Source organism: Westerdykella ornata (assembly GCF_010094085.1).
Source record: "Westerdykella ornata strain CBS 379.55 unplaced genomic scaffold EI97scaffold_35, whole genome shotgun sequence".
Taxonomy (NCBI): Eukaryota; Fungi; Ascomycota; class Dothideomycetes; order Pleosporales; family Sporormiaceae; genus Westerdykella; species Westerdykella ornata.
Genome location: NW_022986885.1, coordinates 181,763 through 200,249, shown reverse-complemented (window position 1 = coordinate 200,249; position 18,487 = coordinate 181,763). Strand labels below are relative to the sequence as shown.

At 51.8% G+C, this 18,487-nt stretch overlaps 8 protein-coding genes across 8 annotated transcripts; 4 read left to right on the top strand and 4 right to left on the bottom strand.

Annotated features, from left to right (window-relative positions):
* The first annotated feature begins 496 nt into the window (after positions 1 to 496).
* EI97DRAFT_504088 (uncharacterized protein) lies at positions 497 to 2,384 on the top strand. Its single transcript, XM_033802807.1, has 2 exons — positions 497 to 951; positions 1,266 to 2,384. Exons 1-2 carry the CDS (start codon positions 665 to 667, stop codon positions 1,912 to 1,914), a joined length of 936 nt encoding a protein of 311 aa, XP_033650243.1. The 5' UTR covers positions 497 to 664; the 3' UTR covers positions 1,915 to 2,384.
* A 176-nt stretch (positions 2,385 to 2,560) lies between these two features.
* Positions 2,561 to 3,854, top strand: EI97DRAFT_425984 (uncharacterized protein; the record flags this gene model as incomplete). The annotated part of the gene is made up of 5 exons (XM_033797173.1): positions 2,561 to 2,656; positions 2,708 to 2,765; positions 2,817 to 3,288; positions 3,339 to 3,388; positions 3,440 to 3,854. Exons 1-5 carry the CDS (start codon positions 2,611 to 2,613, stop codon positions 3,852 to 3,854), a joined length of 1,041 nt encoding a protein of 346 aa, XP_033650242.1. The 5' UTR covers positions 2,561 to 2,610.
* A 35-nt stretch (positions 3,855 to 3,889) lies between these two features.
* EI97DRAFT_483577 (HET-domain-containing protein) lies at positions 3,890 to 5,976 on the bottom strand (the record flags this gene model as incomplete). The annotated part of the gene is made up of 2 exons (XM_033802101.1): positions 3,890 to 5,319; positions 5,418 to 5,976. The coding sequence occupies 2 exons, from the start codon at positions 5,974 to 5,976 to the stop codon at positions 3,926 to 3,928; spliced, it is 1,953 nt and encodes a 650-aa protein (XP_033650241.1). The 3' UTR covers positions 3,890 to 3,925.
* Positions 5,977 to 6,433: 457 nt separating this feature from the next.
* Positions 6,434 to 7,633, bottom strand: EI97DRAFT_436778 (uncharacterized protein). The gene is made up of 3 exons (XM_033799202.1): positions 7,494 to 7,633; positions 7,152 to 7,412; positions 6,434 to 7,013 (listed from the first exon to the last, which is right to left on the bottom strand). Exons 1-3 carry the CDS (start codon positions 7,622 to 7,624, stop codon positions 6,488 to 6,490), a joined length of 918 nt encoding a protein of 305 aa, XP_033650240.1. The 5' UTR covers positions 7,625 to 7,633; the 3' UTR covers positions 6,434 to 6,487.
* Positions 7,634 to 8,803: 1,170 nt separating this feature from the next.
* Positions 8,804 to 11,266, top strand: EI97DRAFT_405903 (uracil permease). The gene is made up of 4 exons (XM_033796576.1): positions 8,804 to 9,255; positions 9,336 to 9,424; positions 9,474 to 9,701; positions 9,748 to 11,266. Exons 1-4 carry the CDS (start codon positions 9,087 to 9,089, stop codon positions 10,981 to 10,983), a joined length of 1,722 nt encoding a protein of 573 aa, XP_033650239.1. The 5' UTR covers positions 8,804 to 9,086; the 3' UTR covers positions 10,984 to 11,266.
* A 651-nt stretch (positions 11,267 to 11,917) lies between these two features.
* On the bottom strand, positions 11,918 to 12,836 carry EI97DRAFT_203522 (uncharacterized protein). The gene is made up of 3 exons (XM_033793707.1): positions 12,692 to 12,836; positions 12,526 to 12,630; positions 11,918 to 12,452 (listed from the first exon to the last, which is right to left on the bottom strand). The coding sequence occupies exons 2-3, from the start codon at positions 12,561 to 12,563 to the stop codon at positions 12,020 to 12,022; spliced, it is 471 nt and encodes a 156-aa protein (XP_033650238.1). The 5' UTR covers positions 12,564 to 12,630; positions 12,692 to 12,836; the 3' UTR covers positions 11,918 to 12,019.
* Positions 12,837 to 14,002: 1,166 nt separating this feature from the next.
* EI97DRAFT_203592 (putative carboxypeptidase S1) lies at positions 14,003 to 16,194 on the bottom strand. The gene is made up of 5 exons (XM_033793708.1): positions 15,734 to 16,194; positions 14,846 to 15,684; positions 14,716 to 14,794; positions 14,479 to 14,666; positions 14,003 to 14,412 (listed from the first exon to the last, which is right to left on the bottom strand). Exons 1-5 carry the CDS (start codon positions 15,985 to 15,987, stop codon positions 14,348 to 14,350), a joined length of 1,425 nt encoding a protein of 474 aa, XP_033650237.1. The 5' UTR covers positions 15,988 to 16,194; the 3' UTR covers positions 14,003 to 14,347.
* Positions 16,195 to 17,048: 854 nt separating this feature from the next.
* On the top strand, positions 17,049 to 18,468 carry EI97DRAFT_405899 (uncharacterized protein). Its single transcript, XM_033796575.1, has 7 exons — positions 17,049 to 17,294; positions 17,345 to 17,398; positions 17,475 to 17,570; positions 17,620 to 17,799; positions 17,851 to 17,895; positions 17,945 to 18,047; positions 18,096 to 18,468. The coding sequence occupies exons 1-7, from the start codon at positions 17,265 to 17,267 to the stop codon at positions 18,203 to 18,205; spliced, it is 618 nt and encodes a 205-aa protein (XP_033650236.1). The 5' UTR covers positions 17,049 to 17,264; the 3' UTR covers positions 18,206 to 18,468.
* Positions 18,469 to 18,487: the final 19 nt, after the last annotated feature.

Here is an 18,487-nt window from a genome sequence, read left to right as displayed (position 1 = left end):
AGTCCTCCTCTTCAGTCCCAGATGGGATGTCCATAAACTGGTTTACCATCTGACAATTTGAAGGCAGAATCAGCCCATTTTCAGGCTATATCCATGCCCTCAACGTACTTGGATACCAGGTCAAATTGATGCCGTTTAATAAAGTGATCTGTCTAGCACTTTCCAACAGGCTTTTGGACGATTTCAGCCACGAAATTATGAATCATGGACCTAGTCAGCAGTAGACCTCGCTCAGATAGCTGATCAATATATCGGATAAGCTCGCTTTCTTGAACAGGTGTGAGAAGTTGCTGATTTTGGTGTTTCTCTGCACGGGGGTGGGTTATTCCTCACCAACGCCTCGACAGCGTCGAGCGTTGAACACCAAATTTTTCCGCAGTTTGAGTTAAATTGATCTTTCCTCTATCTTTTTGTGCTTCTAGCGCTGCTAGTGCATCCTCGATAGCCCCCATATTAGTGGAGATAAAGGGTGTTGACATTCGTGTGTAGAAAGGCTCGGCCGTGCATTACGCGAGGCCGTGCATTACGCGAGGCTGTGCATTACGCGATTAGTCACGGTATATGATTCGCCGTGCACCTCCAGCCTCGATATCGATCCAAGGGTCCTACTCCCTCCTGCTCCTTTTTTAAGTAGCTACTGGTGGCCACCATAGACTTCATCCACATGGCAAGGACCGTCCAGGGTGCCAGAATCCAGCCGTCTGCTACCGGCAAACGGCCCATCCCGATTCCACGACGGTTTTGTGCGGATCTATACGCCGTTTACGGCGCAATTCTTGATGATGAGTCCATCATCTTGGTGCCACATGAGTATGCCCATGACCAAGAATATGCGGACGATCCAGACGGCGACGACGCCGGATGGCGACGCGAGCACTATAACGCACACCGTTGTCAGCAAGCCACTGTGGTCTACGAGCGCCTCGGGCAAAACCACCCCAACTTGTTATCGTGAGTGCTAGTTTGGTTGCTCTCTTGCGCTCCTCCGTCTTCTTGCGATGAGAACTTGTTTGAGTCGATCGGCGCTCTGGTCTGCCGTTAATCAGCGCGTAGGAAGACATATTATATAGAGGACTCGCTAGATATTTAAAGCGAACACTCCAGGTGTCTTTCAAACTCACTTATCATGCCAGCCGCGAGGGCATAAGGGGTCTCTTGCAATTGCAAGTGGTGGAACTGCCTCTTCAGATTGTTTACCTTTGCTACCAAGCAAACTGCCTGGAGCGTTTACGTGCGACAGAATGATGTACTAACCGGCATGCTAGATTCCTGCGACGAGACCCATGGACAGCATTTCCCATCCTAGCAACTCCCTCAGGGCAACCCTTACCTCATTTCCTCCATGAGCGCAAAGCGGCACTGTACACTGCACCTCTGGACACGCCATCCGCCCGCATTCTACCCGCCCATCGGCCAATGATGTACGAGTGGGCTTTGAACCTCATATCCGCCCTTGCCTTCATTCATTCGCACGACATCGTCTTCGGCCTCCTCACACAGCAGAATTGCTGGGTGTCTACGGAGCAGCGTATATCGGAGGACTACTCGCGCCATTCCGGTCGTCCCCGTCTCTTCCTTTTCGGCTTCGTGGACGCCGGGTTTGACAGATACCCAGGGAGTTGGGTGAATTCTCCATATTGCTACCATGATGACCGCGAAGAAGAACCCACCCAGCAAACGGACCTGTATCTTTACGGATGCTTGTTGTATGAGTTCATGGTGGGGGTTGCCCACGACACGCCTCTTCAATGGGACATCGGTGACAGGGTTAAGGCCCGACAGTGGCCGAGTTTGGAAACGGAGTATATGGGGGATATTGTAAGGAAGTGCTGGACGGGGGAGGTTGGGAGTGCGGAGGAGGTTAAGCTGGAAGTGGAGATGTTTGTGAGGATGTATGGGGAACGAGAGTGGTAGGAATGAGGATAATGAAGGTGGCATGGTGTTGTGGGATTCAGCACTAGGCTCCTTTATCGCCTGGACTGATAGCGGGCCCATTGACGCCGTTCAAGGAAGGAAAGGAGAATAACGAGCAACGCAAGATCCTTCCGAAAACGCCGCCCAACCGGAGACAATGTTGTCGCTCTGGCTCGTGACCGAGACGCGCCAGTCGTCATCCTGATCCTGAGGCTCGAATCCGGCTTTGAGCTTCTCTCAGTCGGCATCGCTAATGCTCAGACCCCACGGTGCTGTAGCAGGCTCCTGCATAGCGGGTACGTGATCTGTGATTTGTTCGATGCGTGAGCGTACAGGTGCTGCTGTTCTGAAGGTGATACGGACCTCAAAGTGCTGTACATGTAGGAACAGGTTCAGCTTGGAAATCATTGACAGGAGTAGGTAGAAAACGGTGTATGCAAAGTATAGCTGCACATCCCCGTTTCCCTAGCAACTACACAGTATACTATGTAGTATACTGAATAATAGGATTCCTCGTAGTGCGGCGCTCTTCCACGACAGTAGAAACTTCTGAGACAGTTATGTGCCAGATATCTATTTTTAGTAGCCGAAGCATGTGCTTATTTAATATAACTCTCACAGGTTCCTTTCGAAATCACCATCGTACTGCTTACTTTCATCTCTATCATCCATCCTTTCTCTTCGGCTTCAGTTATCATGTCAAGCAATGTTCCACCACACATACGCAATCTCATAGACCATAGTAGGCGAACACAGGCGGCGAGCTCCGCGACTGCTAATGCCTCAAGTGAAGCTCCCATTGTGTATTTGGACGAGCATGAGCAATATTTCCCGTGTAGTATCAGAGACTTGTGAGTTTCTCATATCGGATGATTGGCTGATTCGTTCTCACACTTTGACAGCCTCAACTATGTCACGCCTTTCCATCATGAAAAGCCGATTAAGGATGCGGAGCATCTAAACCTGACCCTGAATAATCTTGACGCCCTAAATGCTTTCGGAGACCAAGGCCGCGACATCTTCCTAACTTCACGCGACGATCCATCAAAGTATCCTTCGTGGCTACATGGCTGCCGTCCCTCAAAAGAAGGGGCATCCGCCTGTGTTGTGCCGATCGTCCTGGTTGACAAAATCGTCCAGGATGACGCTAAGAATGATGTACGGGTCACAGACATGTTCTCTTTCTACTTTTACAATTTCAATGCTGGACCGCGATTGCCGAGCGACCCGTCCAGATTCTTTGGCGACCATGTCGGCGATCTCGAGTACACTATGATCAGGTTTGAAGCCGATAAACCTAAAATGGTATACCTCAGCCGGCACGCCTCCGGCACACTGTACGACTATGACAGTCTGGAGAAGCAAGGCATCCGGGTGCGCCAGACCGATGAGAAGACTCATAAATATTTGCTGACTGAACTTAGCCTGTAGTTTTCGCCGGTAGGGGTACGCATGCGCTATATGGCATTGAAGGGTACCAGATCTGTAGTGCACGTGCACGTTTTCTGCTCTAACAAGAAGATAGGAATCACCAATATATTATGCCGGATGATGAGAAGACAGAGATACTGGACTATACATCTCGAGGAATTTTCTGGGACCCATCCCATAACCTCGTGATTTATTCGTTCGACATGGAAACTGGTGATTTCAGAGCTATCCACCCCGCTGATGCCCCCACGTCATGGTTGAAATTCAATGGGTTCTGGGGCGATCAAGAATATGGCAGGGAGGATCCAAGACAAGGCACTGTATGTAAGCAGTCGAGATGGGGTGACGGCCCCGACTTCATTTCCAGAAAGAATCTCGGCCGCATAGATGTAAGTCAACATGATATTACTGAGAGTTTAGCTAATTTTTCTGAGCCGTGCGAGCATCCGTCCAACTGTTTACGAGCAGAAAAGCCCTTCGTGCTCGTAAAACAACCTTGGGGTACCTGAAAAGAATGAAGCAGAATTCTATGCAATATAGTAGGATAGATCTGAAGTCAAAAATATTCATAGCAGTCGTATCAGATCAGTGTTATATCTTGAAGAGCTGGTCCATCATCCGGCCACGCTGATCCATCCATAATTCCATGCACATAAGCAGGTGAGATCAGGCGATACCCGGAAACATCTTGCTGACAGCGTAGCACCATCGGAAGCCGTCCGCCAGAGAATAGCGCAATCTCATCCCCCACATGGGTAGGATACGGAGCCATGCCTAGCTTCCCACTTTCTGTCCGAAAGATTGTCTGATAAAAGGAGACGTGATCAATGAGGCGGTGGATATTGGAGAGCTCTACCGACTTGGACATGGCATCCCACACGGAGAACTCTTGCGTATCCAGCAGTGGTGCGAGTTCTGGCGATTCCCTGATGTGACGGCTTGTCCGGGTCATCCAAGTGGTCTGTTCTACTTGCGGTACTTTTGCGGCCCCATGCAGTGCGTCATACCATCTCGTCAGGCCCTCCAGATCCTCTTGTGCTGTCACCCAACTATGCTCTCTGCTCAGCAATGTCGCGAAGAAAGCCTTGAAATCATCATCCTGTTGCTCCACGTCGCATCCTCGCAAGGCAAAAGCCGCAAGTTTCTGGAAAACATGGATGTTCCAAACACGTAGAATCGTCTTGCTATGCCGAGGAAAGCTTTCTAGCATGGTGCGCCAGAACGACACATCGGGTTGGACGTTTTGGGACCAAAGCATGTAGTCCTCTGGAACTCCTAAGCCTTCATGGCAATGCGCAATCGCAACATCAGCCCGGGAAGTAATCTTCTCAATAACGAGGCCTTGAATGGTTAGACGTGTGCCCGTAGGGTCGAAGCTAAATTTCGGAATTGAAGATTTGGTCGCCAAACGACAGTTCTGCCTCCCCTGAATAGGTATGATGGCATGTTTAAAGGTAGACCAGTCTGGTGCCCACGACGTGAGGTCCACCGCTGGTCCCAATCCGTGCACCTGCTCAAGGACATCCAGGTTTCCACTTGAGTTGATGATCGCCATTGTGGTCTCACGGAAGATTTGTGCCGTAGACTTCGAGTAGTCTGGCTCAGGCAACTGAAGATCCATAGCCGCAAAGAGTCCGTACATGGCAAAGACCTTATCCTTTTCCAACGATGCCAGGGAAAAACGCGCTTCTTCCAATAATTCAGCCGCATCTGGAGAAGAGCCTAGAGTGTTTCTAGAGAAACATCTTGAGGCTCTATCGTGAATGTCGAAGCCGTTGTCGAGGGCTGCGACTACTTCATTCGCGCGGTGGTTGGTCAGAGCAAAGCCTCTAAGGACTTGTCTCGCTTGAAGGATTGCTTGGAATGAAACTTTGGTTTGCCCATAGATGAGAATTGCACGACGGCTAAGAGCGGCTTCTTGAATGGTCCACACACGCTTGAACCAAGGGATTTCAACGAAAACATCTATGAGACCTACGAGCCCGTGAGCGATTGATCGAACGGGTCATGAAGACCATAGGCAACGATTTCTATAAGAAATCTACGCACTAAGCAGGAGAGGTGAGACTTACAAGGTACATCAATCTGTGCAAGCGCGTCAAGCAGCTGGTTAGTGTACTCGCCCTGCTTTACACGGCTTGCTGCGTCCGAGAGTGCGGACAACCATTCAAAAACGACTGAGATTTGGAACACTTCTGCAGCTGGCGAGTGACGCAATGTCCCAGTCCCATCCCCCAGCCAGATGAGAACCTGAGTGGCTTGGCTGTAAATTGATCCCATCATTCGAACTTGCCTCTGGCGTTCGGCTATGGAAGTAGGATTTGATGACTGATCGATACAGAGAGAGTCGATCCATAGCAGACGGTGCTCACTAGCAGATGCAGGTTTGAGATGCCGCAGCGCGCTTTCACAATTTTTCGTGACCAGGAGTTGCTTTCCATCGCATGATATGGGTTGGCTGGGTGTTTGGCCGTCCCACGTATACGATATGGCCTCGTAGCTTGGAGGATCCTTGATGGTGAATTCGAGGAGTTCGCATCGTAATGTCTCCGTGGGCTCATCTTCACCATACAACTTAAGGAGCCTGAAGGAATCTGGGGCAGTCAATAATTTGTACGAATATGTCGCCATTATAAGAAGCCGGCTGTCGAAGCCTCGTACGGGTTTCTCTGTTGCGTTACGCACTATTTCGATCAGTGTAGATTCATTCAGTCATTCAGTCATTCATTCATTCCTTCATCCATCCATTCATTCACTTAATCCTACTCCGTTCTGGCCGCGTTTTCTGCGCAGCTATATATGTCCGGTTCTGCTGACGCTGACGTGGCAGACGGTCAACGCGTCGCGGATCTATTGGGTCTGTTCAAAATCAAGATACTTCTTGGCGCACTGTGCCGTATTTGTGGGGGGCTGAGTTGAGGCTCGCATAGTACGGGATGCTGTGCAGGGAAACAGAAGCCAGGCTCCAAGATGCCAGAAACAGTAAATCTAAGTGACCGAAAAGCTCTGAAACAGGAGGACGGGCTCAATTTCCCGTGTGTTATGGTCGTATGTAATAATTAATAAAGCCGCGTTTGTATATATACAACGCTAGCGAGGACTTTGCCAGTGGACCGAAGAATGTTCTGATGATAGCATCCCCCTACAACAACCATAGAGCGCAGGCCAATGCCCCTGCGACATATAACCACGAGCTCACTCCATTTCTCCATTCGGGACTTGGGGCACCTGAAGACTGAAACACGGTCTTGGAGTAACCCAGCGTCGGATTCCACGCTGGCTTGTCGCCCGAGCTCGACAACAGCTCGTCCGACCTGTTCCCATCAAGCTGCCCCAGGAAGCTGATGGTCACCGGTCCGCAGATGTCCGAGCCGGGGATCTTGGCGTCGAGCACCCCTTTGATCTCGAGCGAGGCGGACTGGTTGTCGAAGCGTCCGCTCACAGTCGGGTAAGACGTGACGTTCAAAGCTTCGACATCGCCGTAACCGCCGGGCTGGAGAAGAAAGCCGTTGTACTGGGCGAGGTCGGGTGTGCTGCACTGGGAATAGTTCAGGCGGATGGGTGGGTTGGAGATGGATTCGTTGCGGTACCCCGCAAACGAGTAGGATGTGGCGGATAGGTGGGAGGTGTTGAGCCTCCAGTGGACTTCCGGACGTACCCCATCCGTTCTGTGATATGATCATCAGCGGGACGAACGGCGATCATGGCTCGGGCCGGAATTTATATTATACAGTAGGTCAAGGTGAGCTACTCTCAACCTTAACAGCCCATTGGAAGGAAGACGCGGGAGGATGTGCGGGACTTACTTGACAGATGCTATGTTAGTGATGTCGTTGACAGGGCCATTGGAATAGACGAGGTCCTCGGGCACGACATTCAAGCTTTTGTCCCAATACTTCAGGGCAAATGTGACCTCGTTGTTGTCCGGAACGGACGGATCTGATTCAATGATGGCGAGCACCGAGCTCTCATAGCTCACTTCTACTTCTTTCGCGAAAGTATCACATTCGGTGTCGGGAAAAAGGTCCTGAGGTTGAATGCGAATTGTCGTCGTCCCGTTGTAGTATCTAGAGCCGTTAATTAGTCTCAAGTTGAGCCGCATGGACCTTCTGAGGGCTCAAACATGAATAGTAACTAGGTAGCCTCACGATCCCGTCCACGCGTAGAGGTGATAGACCAGACCTGTGATATTGCGCGGCCGCAAGTTTGTTGACGAAGCCTGGCTGAGCCCACCAGTCGCGGTGAGAAGCAGGGCCGAAAGTAACCGAACGGCAAGCATGTTGTAAGGAGTCTCCAAGATATTTCCAATAATTCTCTGCAATCGCCAGATGCAGATAATTAGGTGCCGCTAATTCAGTCGAATTGTCGGATGGTGCAAGCACCGAAAGCGAGGACAGGACGGGGAGAGGCGGAACTGATTGAAGTTGGTCAGTTCGGCCAGGATTAAATAGTTGCGCCGCTTCCTGGGACCAAAACTGTTCCTGTCACCATGCGCCTTCCCCAGGGGTTAAGCCACAATCAATTAGCCTAAGCAGTCGCTGTCCAATGAATGAGATACCTCTCTCTGTCGACCGGTGTACTGTGTAGGGACTCCATTTTGGGTGTGCTATGGTCGAATGTAATAATTCTTCAAGTTAGTAGTTACTTTAGTCTACTGTATACGCTAGTGAGGACTTTGCCAGGTAGACCGAACCATCTTTCGATGAGGGGTGGTCTGTGGTGTTGGCACCGCCTACTCTAGGGTATTATTCGATGTGATCGAGTAAACTCATGCCTCTGCCGCCGAGTGATACGTTCCCGTTCCCGCGTGCCCTTGAAGCGACCCCACATAACCTTATCTTCCGCGTGGCACGCTATGCTACTTGATACTTACACTGACACGTGCGGTAGGCCAGTCGGACAACGGCAACCCTGGGAAACGAGGGCGACGTCACGCGCAGCATCATCAGAACAGGTCTCTCAATGGGAGGCATCTTATCAACCTTGCACAGACAAAAAAGTCACCTAAAGAGCGCATCGTCGAATGAGAACCTAGCCGAAGCCAGATTGCGTGCGCATTATAGCATTTAAACCCACCTATAGCTAGCCACTACATTTGGGTTCTCTAGCGTTTCTAGGAAAAGGACCGGTTACCCGTCATAGCCTCACCCGCTCTCCACCAACCGAGAATTTCTCGTGCCTGATTTAAGCTAGACCGCGAAAAGACACTGGATACGTCGATTGTGGATTACAGGGTCCTCTCACATGTCATGGCCGAGCGCCCCAAGTGCCAGGGATGTTGATGGGTTGAGAGCGGTATCGATAGGAACTGATAAGCAGCGGGACGAGGCAGTGATAGCGGAATATCACTGTCTCGGTTTGGCAGTAATCCTGAATCATGCTTGCACTATATATGCATGCACCTGTAGGAGCTGTCCGAACATTCACCTACCCGCACTCTCTTCCGCTACGGATCTCCTTTGCGCGATATCACGAGCTTCAGCCGACTCTGAATGGAGTCGTGAAGCCGTGAGAAAAAAGACACCAAAACGGATCCAGAGCGCCAACCGCTGATCCCACCACCAACCGGTTCCCTTGACCCTCTTGGCCATTCACCATTTACCCCACGTCATAATTTCGACAGGGGTCATATCCAAGCAACCTCAACCTCCAGCAACAGCGACATATATTCCACAAACCCCGTCGAGACTACCGCATACCGTCATTCCCCGAGCCACAGTATCGATTTTTTATCAGCCGTCATGGAGAAAGTCAAAAGGTCGAAGCTTGCCTACTATGCGAATAGGATCGCATGTGACAGCGAGCCAGGGCTCAGCAGTACCCAGCTTTTGTTGCACAATCACGATCTGAAACCGGTCGAGCCTGAGCGAAGGCAATGGGGTCCTTGGAATTTCGTTGGCTTTTGGGTCGGTAAGTAGATGTCGTGTTACAGGATATCCCTGAACATTAAACTTGTAGTGCGAGCACCCGTAGACTAACCATGTCGACAGCTGACTCTTTCAACATCAACACTTGGATGATTTCCTCGGCACAGATTGTGGACGGTCTCTCTTGGTGGCAATCGTGGATTTGTGTTTGGGTAAATACATCCAACTTAGTGGCGAAACCGAATGCTAAATGGTCCGCAGCTCGGATACACCATCGCTGGTGCATTTGTATGCTCGACCGGTCGAATCGGTGCAACATATCATATTTCCTTCCCTGTGGTTGCACGATCGTCTTTCGGCATTTGGGGAGCGCTGTGGCCTGTTTTCAACCGTGCTGCAATGGCTTGCATCTGGTATGGAGTGCAGGCTTGGATTGGCGGCACTTGCGTCTACCTCATGATCCGCAGTATCTGGAACAATTGGCGCAGTGTAAGTGGGCTTGTTCTAGTGAGAGATATGAGCCTGACAATCCCAGGACCTCGGTGACGGTGGAGGAGGAATCCCGAATGGTATACCCAACTCCGGCACCAACACCGTCGCCTTCGTAAGTTTTTTCATCTTCTGGGCCGGATCACTGCCTGCTATCTGGTTTCCCGTACACAAAATCCGCCATTTGTTCACGGCGAAGGCCTACTTCGTCCCTACAGCAGGCATTGCCTTCTTCATCTGGGCTATCGTACGCGCCAAAGGCATAGGTCCCATCGTCCACCAACCCGGAACGGCGAAAGGCTCGGAGCTAGGCTGGCTCATGGTGCGCGGAACCATGTCGTCGATAGCCAACTTCGCCACGCTCATCGTAAACGATCCGGATTTTGCCCGTTTTGCAAAAAAGCCAAGCGACGCGTTCCTCCCACAGCTCCTCACCATCCCCCTCGGCTTCGCCATAACATCCTTCATCGGCATCATCGTCTCCTCGTCCTCGGTCGTCATCTTCGGAAAAGCCATCTGGAACCCTCTCGACCTGCTCGAATCCTTCTTGCAAGAAGGCGGCTCCGCCCAACGTTTCGGCGTCTTCGTCATCGCCGCCGCCTTCACCCTCGCCCAACTCGGGACCAACATCGCCGCGAACAGCGTATCCGCCGGCACCGACTTATCAGCTCTCGCTCCGCGCTTCATCAACATCCGCCGCGGAGGCTACATCTGCGCGCTCGTCGGCCTGGTCATGTGTCCCTGGCATCTCCTCTCCTCCACCAACAGCTTCACCACCTACCTCTCCGCCTACTCCGTCTTCCTCTCCTCCATCGCCGGCGTCATGGTCTGCGACTACTACTTCGTCCGCAAGGGCTACCTGGACGTCAAGCAGCTCTACTCGGCCAAGAGGACGGCACCCTATTACTTCACCTTCGGCTTCCACCTGAGAGGCTACGTCGCCTACATCGCCGGCATCCTCATCAACGTCGTCGGATTCGCTGGTGCCATCGGCCGCGACGTGCCCATCGGCGCGCAGAGGATCTACGATTTGAATTATTTCTGCGGCTTCATCGTCGCGGCCGCCGTGTACTATGCGCTGTGCAGGGTGTGGCCCGTTCCCGCGACGAGTGGGACGTGGCTGGAGGTCGGGGATGAGATTACGGATCTGTCGGTTGCGTATGACGAGAGTGATGAGAGTGTTGCGCGGTATGGAGAGGAGGAGGAGAGGGCCGAGGGGCACGGGAAGGGCGGTGGGTTTAGGGATTTCAAGACGGCGGTGCCGGAGTCTAAGAAGCTCTAGGGGAGAATGGGTGGCAGTGGGATGATTTCTATCGCTTATGAGCGTGCACTCTGTGGTTCGTAGAGAATACAATTTTTTTGGATTTTCAGGTTTTTGCGCGAAGTTTCGACGGGGGCGTTGGAGCGTGACGATTGGAGACGAACAGTTGGAGCGTTGTAAACTTGGTAGGCATTGTCATCGTTTCTGCATATTGCACACAGTCTTGCGGGCGATGATGGTTGTGGTTCGTCCCATGTCTATCTATATCTGATATTGATTCAACAGCCATTACGGTGTTGAAAAGGCAAATTCTTGCAATGATTACGGATAATTTCCGAAATGTGACAGCGGGAAGGGCAAACTGATTGGAACTTCCCATCAAGTTGCCGCAAGAACCATGGACCTTGAGAAGTACGAAAGTCCTGCTGGGTATATCTCTTCCCAATCCGCAAGAGATAATGTCTTGGCATTGGCAGTACTCGCCTGGGCTCCTCGCCAACGGTTCGGAGTCCAAAGTGAAATGTTGATATCTCATAACCAACGATGCCTTCCAGGGAATCGTAGTCTGTGGAGCGGCCAGCAAGGAACTCCTCGTCCTAAGGATATATCGGAGGTCCTAGGGCGTGGCAAAGAGTGTCCAGAGCAAGGTCCCAGTCACCGTGAATATCGAACTTCTCCAGTCAAAGCTGGGGACGCTGCGGGAGCTGTGTTTCTTCTTCTGTTTCGGGCCTTCCATGGCACCATTGCCTTTCCTGTCCGCCCATCGCCTGGGACAGTCTATACAATGTTGTCGATCTCGGTATATGGGTATCCCGGCCGCTGGGAATTATCCTTCTTCCAGTGTATGTATTGATCTCGCATTGTGTATCGATCCGAAAACCAGCCATGGCGCCGAGGGGAAAGCTAGTCAATCAGCACCGTGAGCGTAGCATCCGGCTCATTCAAGTCTCTCTGCCCGCCACCGTTAACGTGATACGCGTATCTCGCGTCCCTCCCGAGTTTCCCATACTCTTCGACGAACCACTCCCCGACCATCCACAGCGGCGTCACGCACGTGTCATCGGGCACGTGGCCCAGGGAGCCGCAGGTGTGGGAAGCATTTGATTTTGATCTCCTGCAGCATGGGTATGGCGAGCAGGAAGGGCAATTGGTAGTATTCTGCGGCCTCGACCGCGGTCTTGGTAACGAAGGTGTTGGGGGCCAGCTGGGAGGGTTTGAGGAGGCCGTCGCAGTCGATGGTCAGGGTGAATTTGGAGTTTGTTGCGGGGCTGCTGGTGAGGGCGGGAGCGGTGCTGAGGTCTCTGGGGTCGGGTTCGAGGCCGACGTCGAGGGTCATGTTCATCCTCTCAGATGGAGGGGATGTCGGAGTCGGCGAGTGCTGGCCTTGGGGGAGCGGGCAGCTACTTGGAATCGAGAGTTCGAGGCCACGAGAGAGGAGCGGCCACAGAAGGGTGTTGGGGTAGACGCGCAGATATATCTGTGTCAGGAAGCTGTTTGTCAGCTGCGGGAGCTCTAGGGACTGTGATTGGGGCGCAGTGCATGTCGGGGAAATGTCTGCCATACAACGTGGCGAGCCTAGACGAGGAGATGGACTGCAGCATCTTAACCTGGGAACTGTTGACTGGAAATCCGTGTAGGGAGTAGAAATATGTTGGCAATCCCCAGCTCCTAAGTTTTCGATCAGAGATGGATCGTTCCGCGGAATGAGAAATAGGAAGGGATGTGTTACCCGCCTCCGGTTTTGTCTTAGCCCGGAACGCAGCCCTGTTCTTCAACCTGTACCACAGCATCCGCGGTGTCCGCAGCTTCAAAAGCCCGCTTAGACTTGAATATTTGGAAACACGGGCTTCTGGGCGGACTGGAGAATGGAACAAAGGCCGTATTCCGCACTGTCAGCCGAGCCAATGGGGATGGTCACTGGAGTGGAATCTGCCACACACAAATGACCTTGAAGCCATATGCTTGTCCAAATGCTAGGACCCGCCCAGGAAGAAGAACATATCTCAGAGCCGGGGTGGTGTCGTCCCGTTGTAGATCGATGATAGACTTTCTTGGCCGCCGCAACGATCTCTCCGTCGATTCCGAGGATGAGGGGCAGTGGAAGGAGGCTCGATGGTTGGCCTCTTGCAACAAGCAGAGACCCTCCTCATATTGTTCTTTCTGTTACTGCCGAAGCGACATTCCTGCAAAAGCAACAAGCGGCCGAGTTCGCGGGAGAAATCCATCCGGGAAGCGCGCGAGGTAACTCCCAACATCCATCGCTCGAGACAAAATCAAAGTATGATGCGATTAAGGAGACATCGTCACCTACCGTACTTCAAGCCAAACCCATAACGCTCAAAACCATCAGGCGGATGAGAGAGGAATATCTGGTATCATCGACTGTTCGACTTTTGACTCGAAAATGGCGGAGCGCCAAACTCATAAATCATTCCACCGGATTATCTTCGCTAGCTATAGGTCCGGCACCAGTATCTCCGCTGCATTGACCCTCGTGAGGAGGTGATTAAGGTGGTAACCATTGCCGTATATCAAGCCATCGGCGTTGTTGTTCCACGTTCTGGATAGCTTGGCCGAGTGAAACACATGATCTCGGTGCCTTCTCATTCCTCTCTCACCTTCATCTTCCTTGTACAAACGTTCTCAAAAGTGCAAAATGGTGCCACACCTGCATATTGTGGTAAACGCGCTCTGTATTGAGATTAGATCGAGTGGGTGAGATGGGCCCTGAGTTGCCAAGCCACCGGCCCCGTGGAGACTGTGTAATGTCCGGTGGCAACAATCCTACTTGAATCTTAAAGAGAATCTTATACTCCGTACTTGGGTGGTACTCAGTTGTGTACTGTATAAGGCTTTCGTGTCGCCGTACCAAAGCCCGCTGTCAGTTGCAGTACATGGTGGACGCAGGATACAGAGCAGTGTCTGTCCCACAGATAATCAGTGAACACTAAGCAGAGGGGGGTGTTGGGTGAGTCCCTGTTGCAAGGCAGGATAGCTAACCTAGGGTAGGTATGCGTGAAGAGGAGTTGCAGCCCGGGACACTGCGGAGAAGCTTGTAACATGCCGCATGAAGCTGAACACTTGACCTCAAACTCCACTCATGTAACCGAGCTCGGAGTTGTAGTTGTCTGTTCAACTCCAGCCCGGACTGGCAACCCCGCTGACGGATACAGACGGCAATTCTGGGTGGACGACCTGCTTGAAGGAGCTGAAGCTAGTTTGCGCCGATCGGGAACCAGTCAGAAGCCACAGGGGAATTCTGGGTCGGGCCGTACCCATATATAGCCCGACATGGCTTAGGTGTTGATGGAAGTGAATATTGAGAGATGCGTTGGAATCAATACATGCATTTGGGCGTTCTAACTGTAGGACTGGACACGTTGAATTACGTTGATTCAATCGCATCTCTCCTCATCGTCTGTATAAATGCCTGAAGCGCAAGTTCAGGTTCTGATCCACGGCGTCAGCGTTGCGGACTTGATGCTGCACCGAAGGAAAAGGGCGCGAGACACTCACGGTAATACATGACGAGGTGGCCCGCATCAAAGACCCTCAGGAACGACAAGTTCTGCTGTGCCTTGAACGACCCCTTCACCTTTCCGTTGACGGTGTAAGGCGTCAGAGGCTTCGCGGCGAACTCTTGCTGGCCGGGATGCGGGATGGAGTTGGCCACGTCGAGAACGCCAAACCAGTTGCACATCCAACTAACCACGGGTTCAGAATATCATCTCGCGGAATTTCAGGACGACTCACTCAGCGTCCCCTGCCCAGATCAGAGTCGCTACCCCTGAAGAGACGACTTCGCCCAACTGTGCAAGGAACGAGCGTGCCTCTGCTTGGATTAGCTTTCTCCCGAAACCGTTCGCTTCGGTTGCATGCTTACCGTCGCCTGTAGTTTGGAACTTGTTGTATGGTGCATCCGGACACTCTTGATATGTACTCTTTGCCCCAATCGCCTTCATAACAGCCGAAGACTGTAGGTACTTGATATAATTCGGTGGAGGTTCAGTGTTGTTGCTGGGAGCGCGAACGTCATATACATCATGATCCGGGCCAGCACTATACAGTGGTCCTTCAATGGTGTAATAGCATGTTCTCTGAGCGTTCGAGCAGTCCATATTGTCGCCACTTTTTGCACATCGTTGGATTTCCGGAAGGCAATAATCTGCGTAACGGCCTGTGTAGAGGTCGTATTGGGTTTTTGAAATGAGAGGCCGGTAAGTATTGTTCAGCGAGAACAGCGCATACGCGGCCTCCTGGATCTCTGAATCGAACCAGCCGTTGTTGATGCCAAGTGCAACGATGTTGATGTGCTGGCCCGCTTTGGCTTTGTTCTGCGCCTGAATGTATCTCACAAATTCAGGGCCGTAGTGTCCGCCGTAGGACTCCGTGAAGATGCCGAAATCACGGCTGCTGTACTCTGGAAAGGATGAGTAAAATGCCTGAATGAGTTTCCAAACGAAAGGAGCTGCAGTCTCCGTCGAATTTACTTGGTTGTCCCCGTATGAAAAGCCGACTCCTATGGGCTGATCAATGTACAGCATGTTTGCGTAGTTGTTCCAGCTATACGTGTTATTGATAGGCTTTGCGTTCTCAGCCCCGAGCTGGAATTTGCAAGGCCCATTTTCTTGGAAAAGCCCAACCATACTCGAGCAGCCGGGTCCGCCGTTGAACCAAGCCACAAGTGGTGCTGTTGAGGGACTTTGCCTTGCTTCGAAGAACCTATCTCTGTCAACAACTGTGTCTCCATGAACGCACGCGGCAAGAGTACCAGAACCACATGTTCATGTTGTCCCCTACGGATAAATAGCCGGAATGCTGTTTTACTCCTGGGGTCATCTCGCAGATGCCAGAGTTTGTGACGAACTCGATCCTCGCTCCAGTCGCTGCATGTTCGAAGACATTGTACACTACGCCGGCTCGTTTTACAATGGATCTCTTATCATGTATTTCGCCCGGAATGGCTGTCGCGGATACCGTTGCCAGGGCCACGATTGTGAGGAAACTCTCTACGAGCAGACGCATGATGCTTGGAAGGTTGAGAATTTCCCAGGCGGCTCCGACTCTATCAGGCTTAAAATCTATACTGCAGTTAGATTTTGTGGCTAGATGCGCCCATGTGGTTATCAGGGGTTAAGTGGGATTAAGAAGGCGCAATATGGCATATCTCATCCGGGTGATGCCAGATCCATAGAACCCTAGTTGCCAGAAACCGCTAGCTAGGGTACGCCAACACAAACCGACGAGTGAGCACTGGGCGACAATCACATTGACGACCTCATAATATCCGCAACCAGACGGTAACGAATGAGAAATTGAGCTTGTGCATGTCGCGTGCCGTGGCGCAACGCGTCTGTGGAACTCGAAACCAAGCGGCGCTTTTCAGGGTCCAGTAGTGGGTAATCATGGTCAGATGAGAGGAAAAAAGTAGATTGTGGAGATGGTGTTCTGGCGGATGGGTGAAAGAATAGGCGTGGGCATGCTCCCATATATGAAAGCTTGTCCGATCTCCGGATACAGCCGATTGGATGACCTAGAAAGAGACCAACTTCAAGTACTTAGGGAGGATAGAGAGGTCCGCATCGTAAGAGGAATCCTAGGCTTCTGGGCCTTAGAAGCAGATGAACCTTTGGAGATTGCCCGGGGAGCTTTCCCTGCTTCCATATCCCGCACAGCACAACACTGGCGTGTATTAACGCTAAGAAGCATACATGAGTTCTGTTTAGACTTACTTTCGATTGCCTGATACATTAGCAGTTATCGTCTGGCGCTACATGACGGGAATCTGTAACACCTGTTTCCCAATCGCGCTGTAGCTGATGAGAGCTAGCAGATATAGCCTCTGGGATAGGGTCATCGTCGCAATGTAAAGCAGTAGTGGATATCAACTGCGCCATTGTGCTAGACAAACCACAGACTCCCGCAATCAGTCGTCGAATACGCAAGTGGGTAGTGCCGAATGGGGATGCACAGAATAGGCGCGGAGAATGAATTGCGCTCATTGGACGAAGCTCACCCAGTTCTAGCGCGGTCTTGGCGCTAGCGATTGCTGTAACAACCTGGCACATCATGCGTCAACCATGGAACCGCAACACTAACCCGCATCTCTCGACATACATAGCAAAACTCTCTACAACCATCGCGAACTCCCCCTCGGCCTTGTCGCGGCACTCTACCATCACTTCGTTGCACACATTCTCTCGCTACTTCGTCTCGCCGTTCGAGCGCTCCTCCATCAGGCCGCCGCAGCACACCTTCCTCCACAACAAGCCGTTCTTCTGCGCGGGGCGGGTTCCCTAAACATGTCCTCCCGCAAGAAGGTTCTGCTCAAGGTATGCCCTTTGGCTTCCGAAGCTGGCGTCATACTGACTGCGCAACGTAGGTTATCATCCTCGGCGACAGCGGGGTAGGAAAGACGAGCTTAATGAACCAATACGTACGATCGTCCTTACATCGCAGCGGCAACGTAGCTGGCCATAGTTGTCCTCATCGCTGACCCGTCGGTATCGTAGGTCAATAAGAAATTCAGCGCAAGTTACAAGGCAACGATAGGCGCCGATTTCCTCACGAAGGAGGTGCTGGTGGACGATAGGTTGGTGACGATGCAGGTCAGTCGAAATACGTGCATTTTGGTTGACCGTCATTGACTGGCGGTAGCTCTGGGATACTGCAGGACAAGAACGATTTCAGTCCTTGGGCGTCGCCTTCTATCGCGGGGCCGATTGCTGCGTCTTGGTGTACGACGTGAATAATTCGAAGAGTTTCGACGCGCTAGACAGCTGGAGAGACGAGTTCTTGGTGCAAGCGAGCCCTATGGACCCTGAGAGCTTCCCCTTTGTGCGTACATGGAATCTCACGCTTGTAAGATGCCGGGACTGATTGCACTAGGTTGTAATTGGCAACAAGATCGACGTAGAGGAGAGCAAGAGGATGGTGAGTCGGCCTTAGTTTTCACAAGCATCAGAGAATAACACCGGTCTAGATATCTTCTAAGCGAGCCATGACCTTCTGCCAGTCGAAGGGAAACATCCCATATTTCGAAACAAGCGCCAAGGAGGCTATCAACGTTGAGCAAGCTTTCGAAGGTATGTTTCTGCTTTGTCCTACGTCTCAGACACTTCTGACGCGTACAGTGATCGCTAGACAGGCGCTGGCACAGGAGGAAGTTGGCGACTTCAACTCCGACTTCCCCGAAACGATTCCCATTGATCTCAAAGGAGAACAGAGCGGGTGTGCATGCTAGCAGTAATGCACAGACAGTTTCGACTGCCTTGGGAATGATGTCGAGCAGGCGTTTCCTCTTAATACGCTGAACTTGTACACGCGGTTGCACATATCTTTCTGTATGCTTCTTGGTGTTTTGGAGCTAGGTGGGCTGCATTGTGCGGCTTTTACCGTTGTTCTTCCAACAGATACCTGCATAGAGTATGAGCTCTACCATGTATGGATGTAATTGAATCACGACCTGATGTTTTTCGCTGAAAAACAACCAATCGTACTTCCGTCTTAAAACAGTCCCCGTGTG

Excerpts from the sequence above, each read along its gene's own strand:
- EI97DRAFT_504088 (XM_033802807.1), top strand. The coding sequence starts at position 665 with ATGGCAAGGACCGTCCAGGGTGCCAGAATCCAGCCGTCTGCTACCGGC. Across the intron at positions 952-1,265 it reads AACCACCCCAACTTGTTATC|ATTCCTGCGACGAGACCCAT; the intron begins GTGAGTGCTAGT and ends CCGGCATGCTAG.
- EI97DRAFT_436778 (XM_033799202.1), bottom strand. The coding sequence starts at position 7,624 with ATGCTTGCCGTTCGGTTACTTTCGGCCCTGCTTCTCACCGCGACTGGT. Across the intron at positions 7,413-7,493 it reads CTCTACGCGTGGACGGGATC|ATACTACAACGGGACGACGA; the intron begins GTGAGGCTACCT and ends TAACGGCTCTAG. Across the intron at positions 7,014-7,151 it reads ACTAACATAGCATCTGTCAA|AACGGATGGGGTACGTCCGG; the intron begins GTAAGTCCCGCA and ends ATCATATCACAG.
- EI97DRAFT_405903 (XM_033796576.1), top strand. The coding sequence starts at position 9,087 with ATGGAGAAAGTCAAAAGGTCGAAGCTTGCCTACTATGCGAATAGGATC. Across the intron at positions 9,425-9,473 it reads AATCGTGGATTTGTGTTTGG|CTCGGATACACCATCGCTGG; the intron begins GTAAATACATCC and ends AATGGTCCGCAG. Across the intron at positions 9,702-9,747 it reads TCTGGAACAATTGGCGCAGT|GACCTCGGTGACGGTGGAGG; the intron begins GTAAGTGGGCTT and ends TGACAATCCCAG.
- EI97DRAFT_203522 (XM_033793707.1), bottom strand. The coding sequence starts at position 12,563 with ATGCTGCAGTCCATCTCCTCGTCTAGGCTCGCCACGTT. Across the intron at positions 12,453-12,525 it reads TCGTCTAGGCTCGCCACGTT|CTTCCTGACACAGATATATC; the intron begins GTATGGCAGACA and ends GCTGACAAACAG.
- EI97DRAFT_203592 (XM_033793708.1), bottom strand. The coding sequence starts at position 15,987 with ATGCGTCTGCTCGTAGAGAGTTTCCTCACAATCGTGGCCCTGGCAACG. Across the intron at positions 14,667-14,715 it reads ATCTGGGCAGGGGACGCTGA|TTGGATGTGCAACTGGTTTG; the intron begins GTGAGTCGTCCT and ends ACCCGTGGTTAG. Across the intron at positions 14,413-14,478 it reads CCACCTCGTCATGTATTACC|AACCTGAACTTGCGCTTCAG; the intron begins GTGAGTGTCTCG and ends GCCGTGGATCAG.
- EI97DRAFT_405899 (XM_033796575.1), top strand. The coding sequence starts at position 17,265 with ATGTCCTCCCGCAAGAAGGTTCTGCTCAAG. Across the intron at positions 17,571-17,619 it reads ATAGGTTGGTGACGATGCAG|CTCTGGGATACTGCAGGACA; the intron begins GTCAGTCGAAAT and ends GACTGGCGGTAG. Across the intron at positions 17,896-17,944 it reads TAGAGGAGAGCAAGAGGATG|ATATCTTCTAAGCGAGCCAT; the intron begins GTGAGTCGGCCT and ends ACACCGGTCTAG.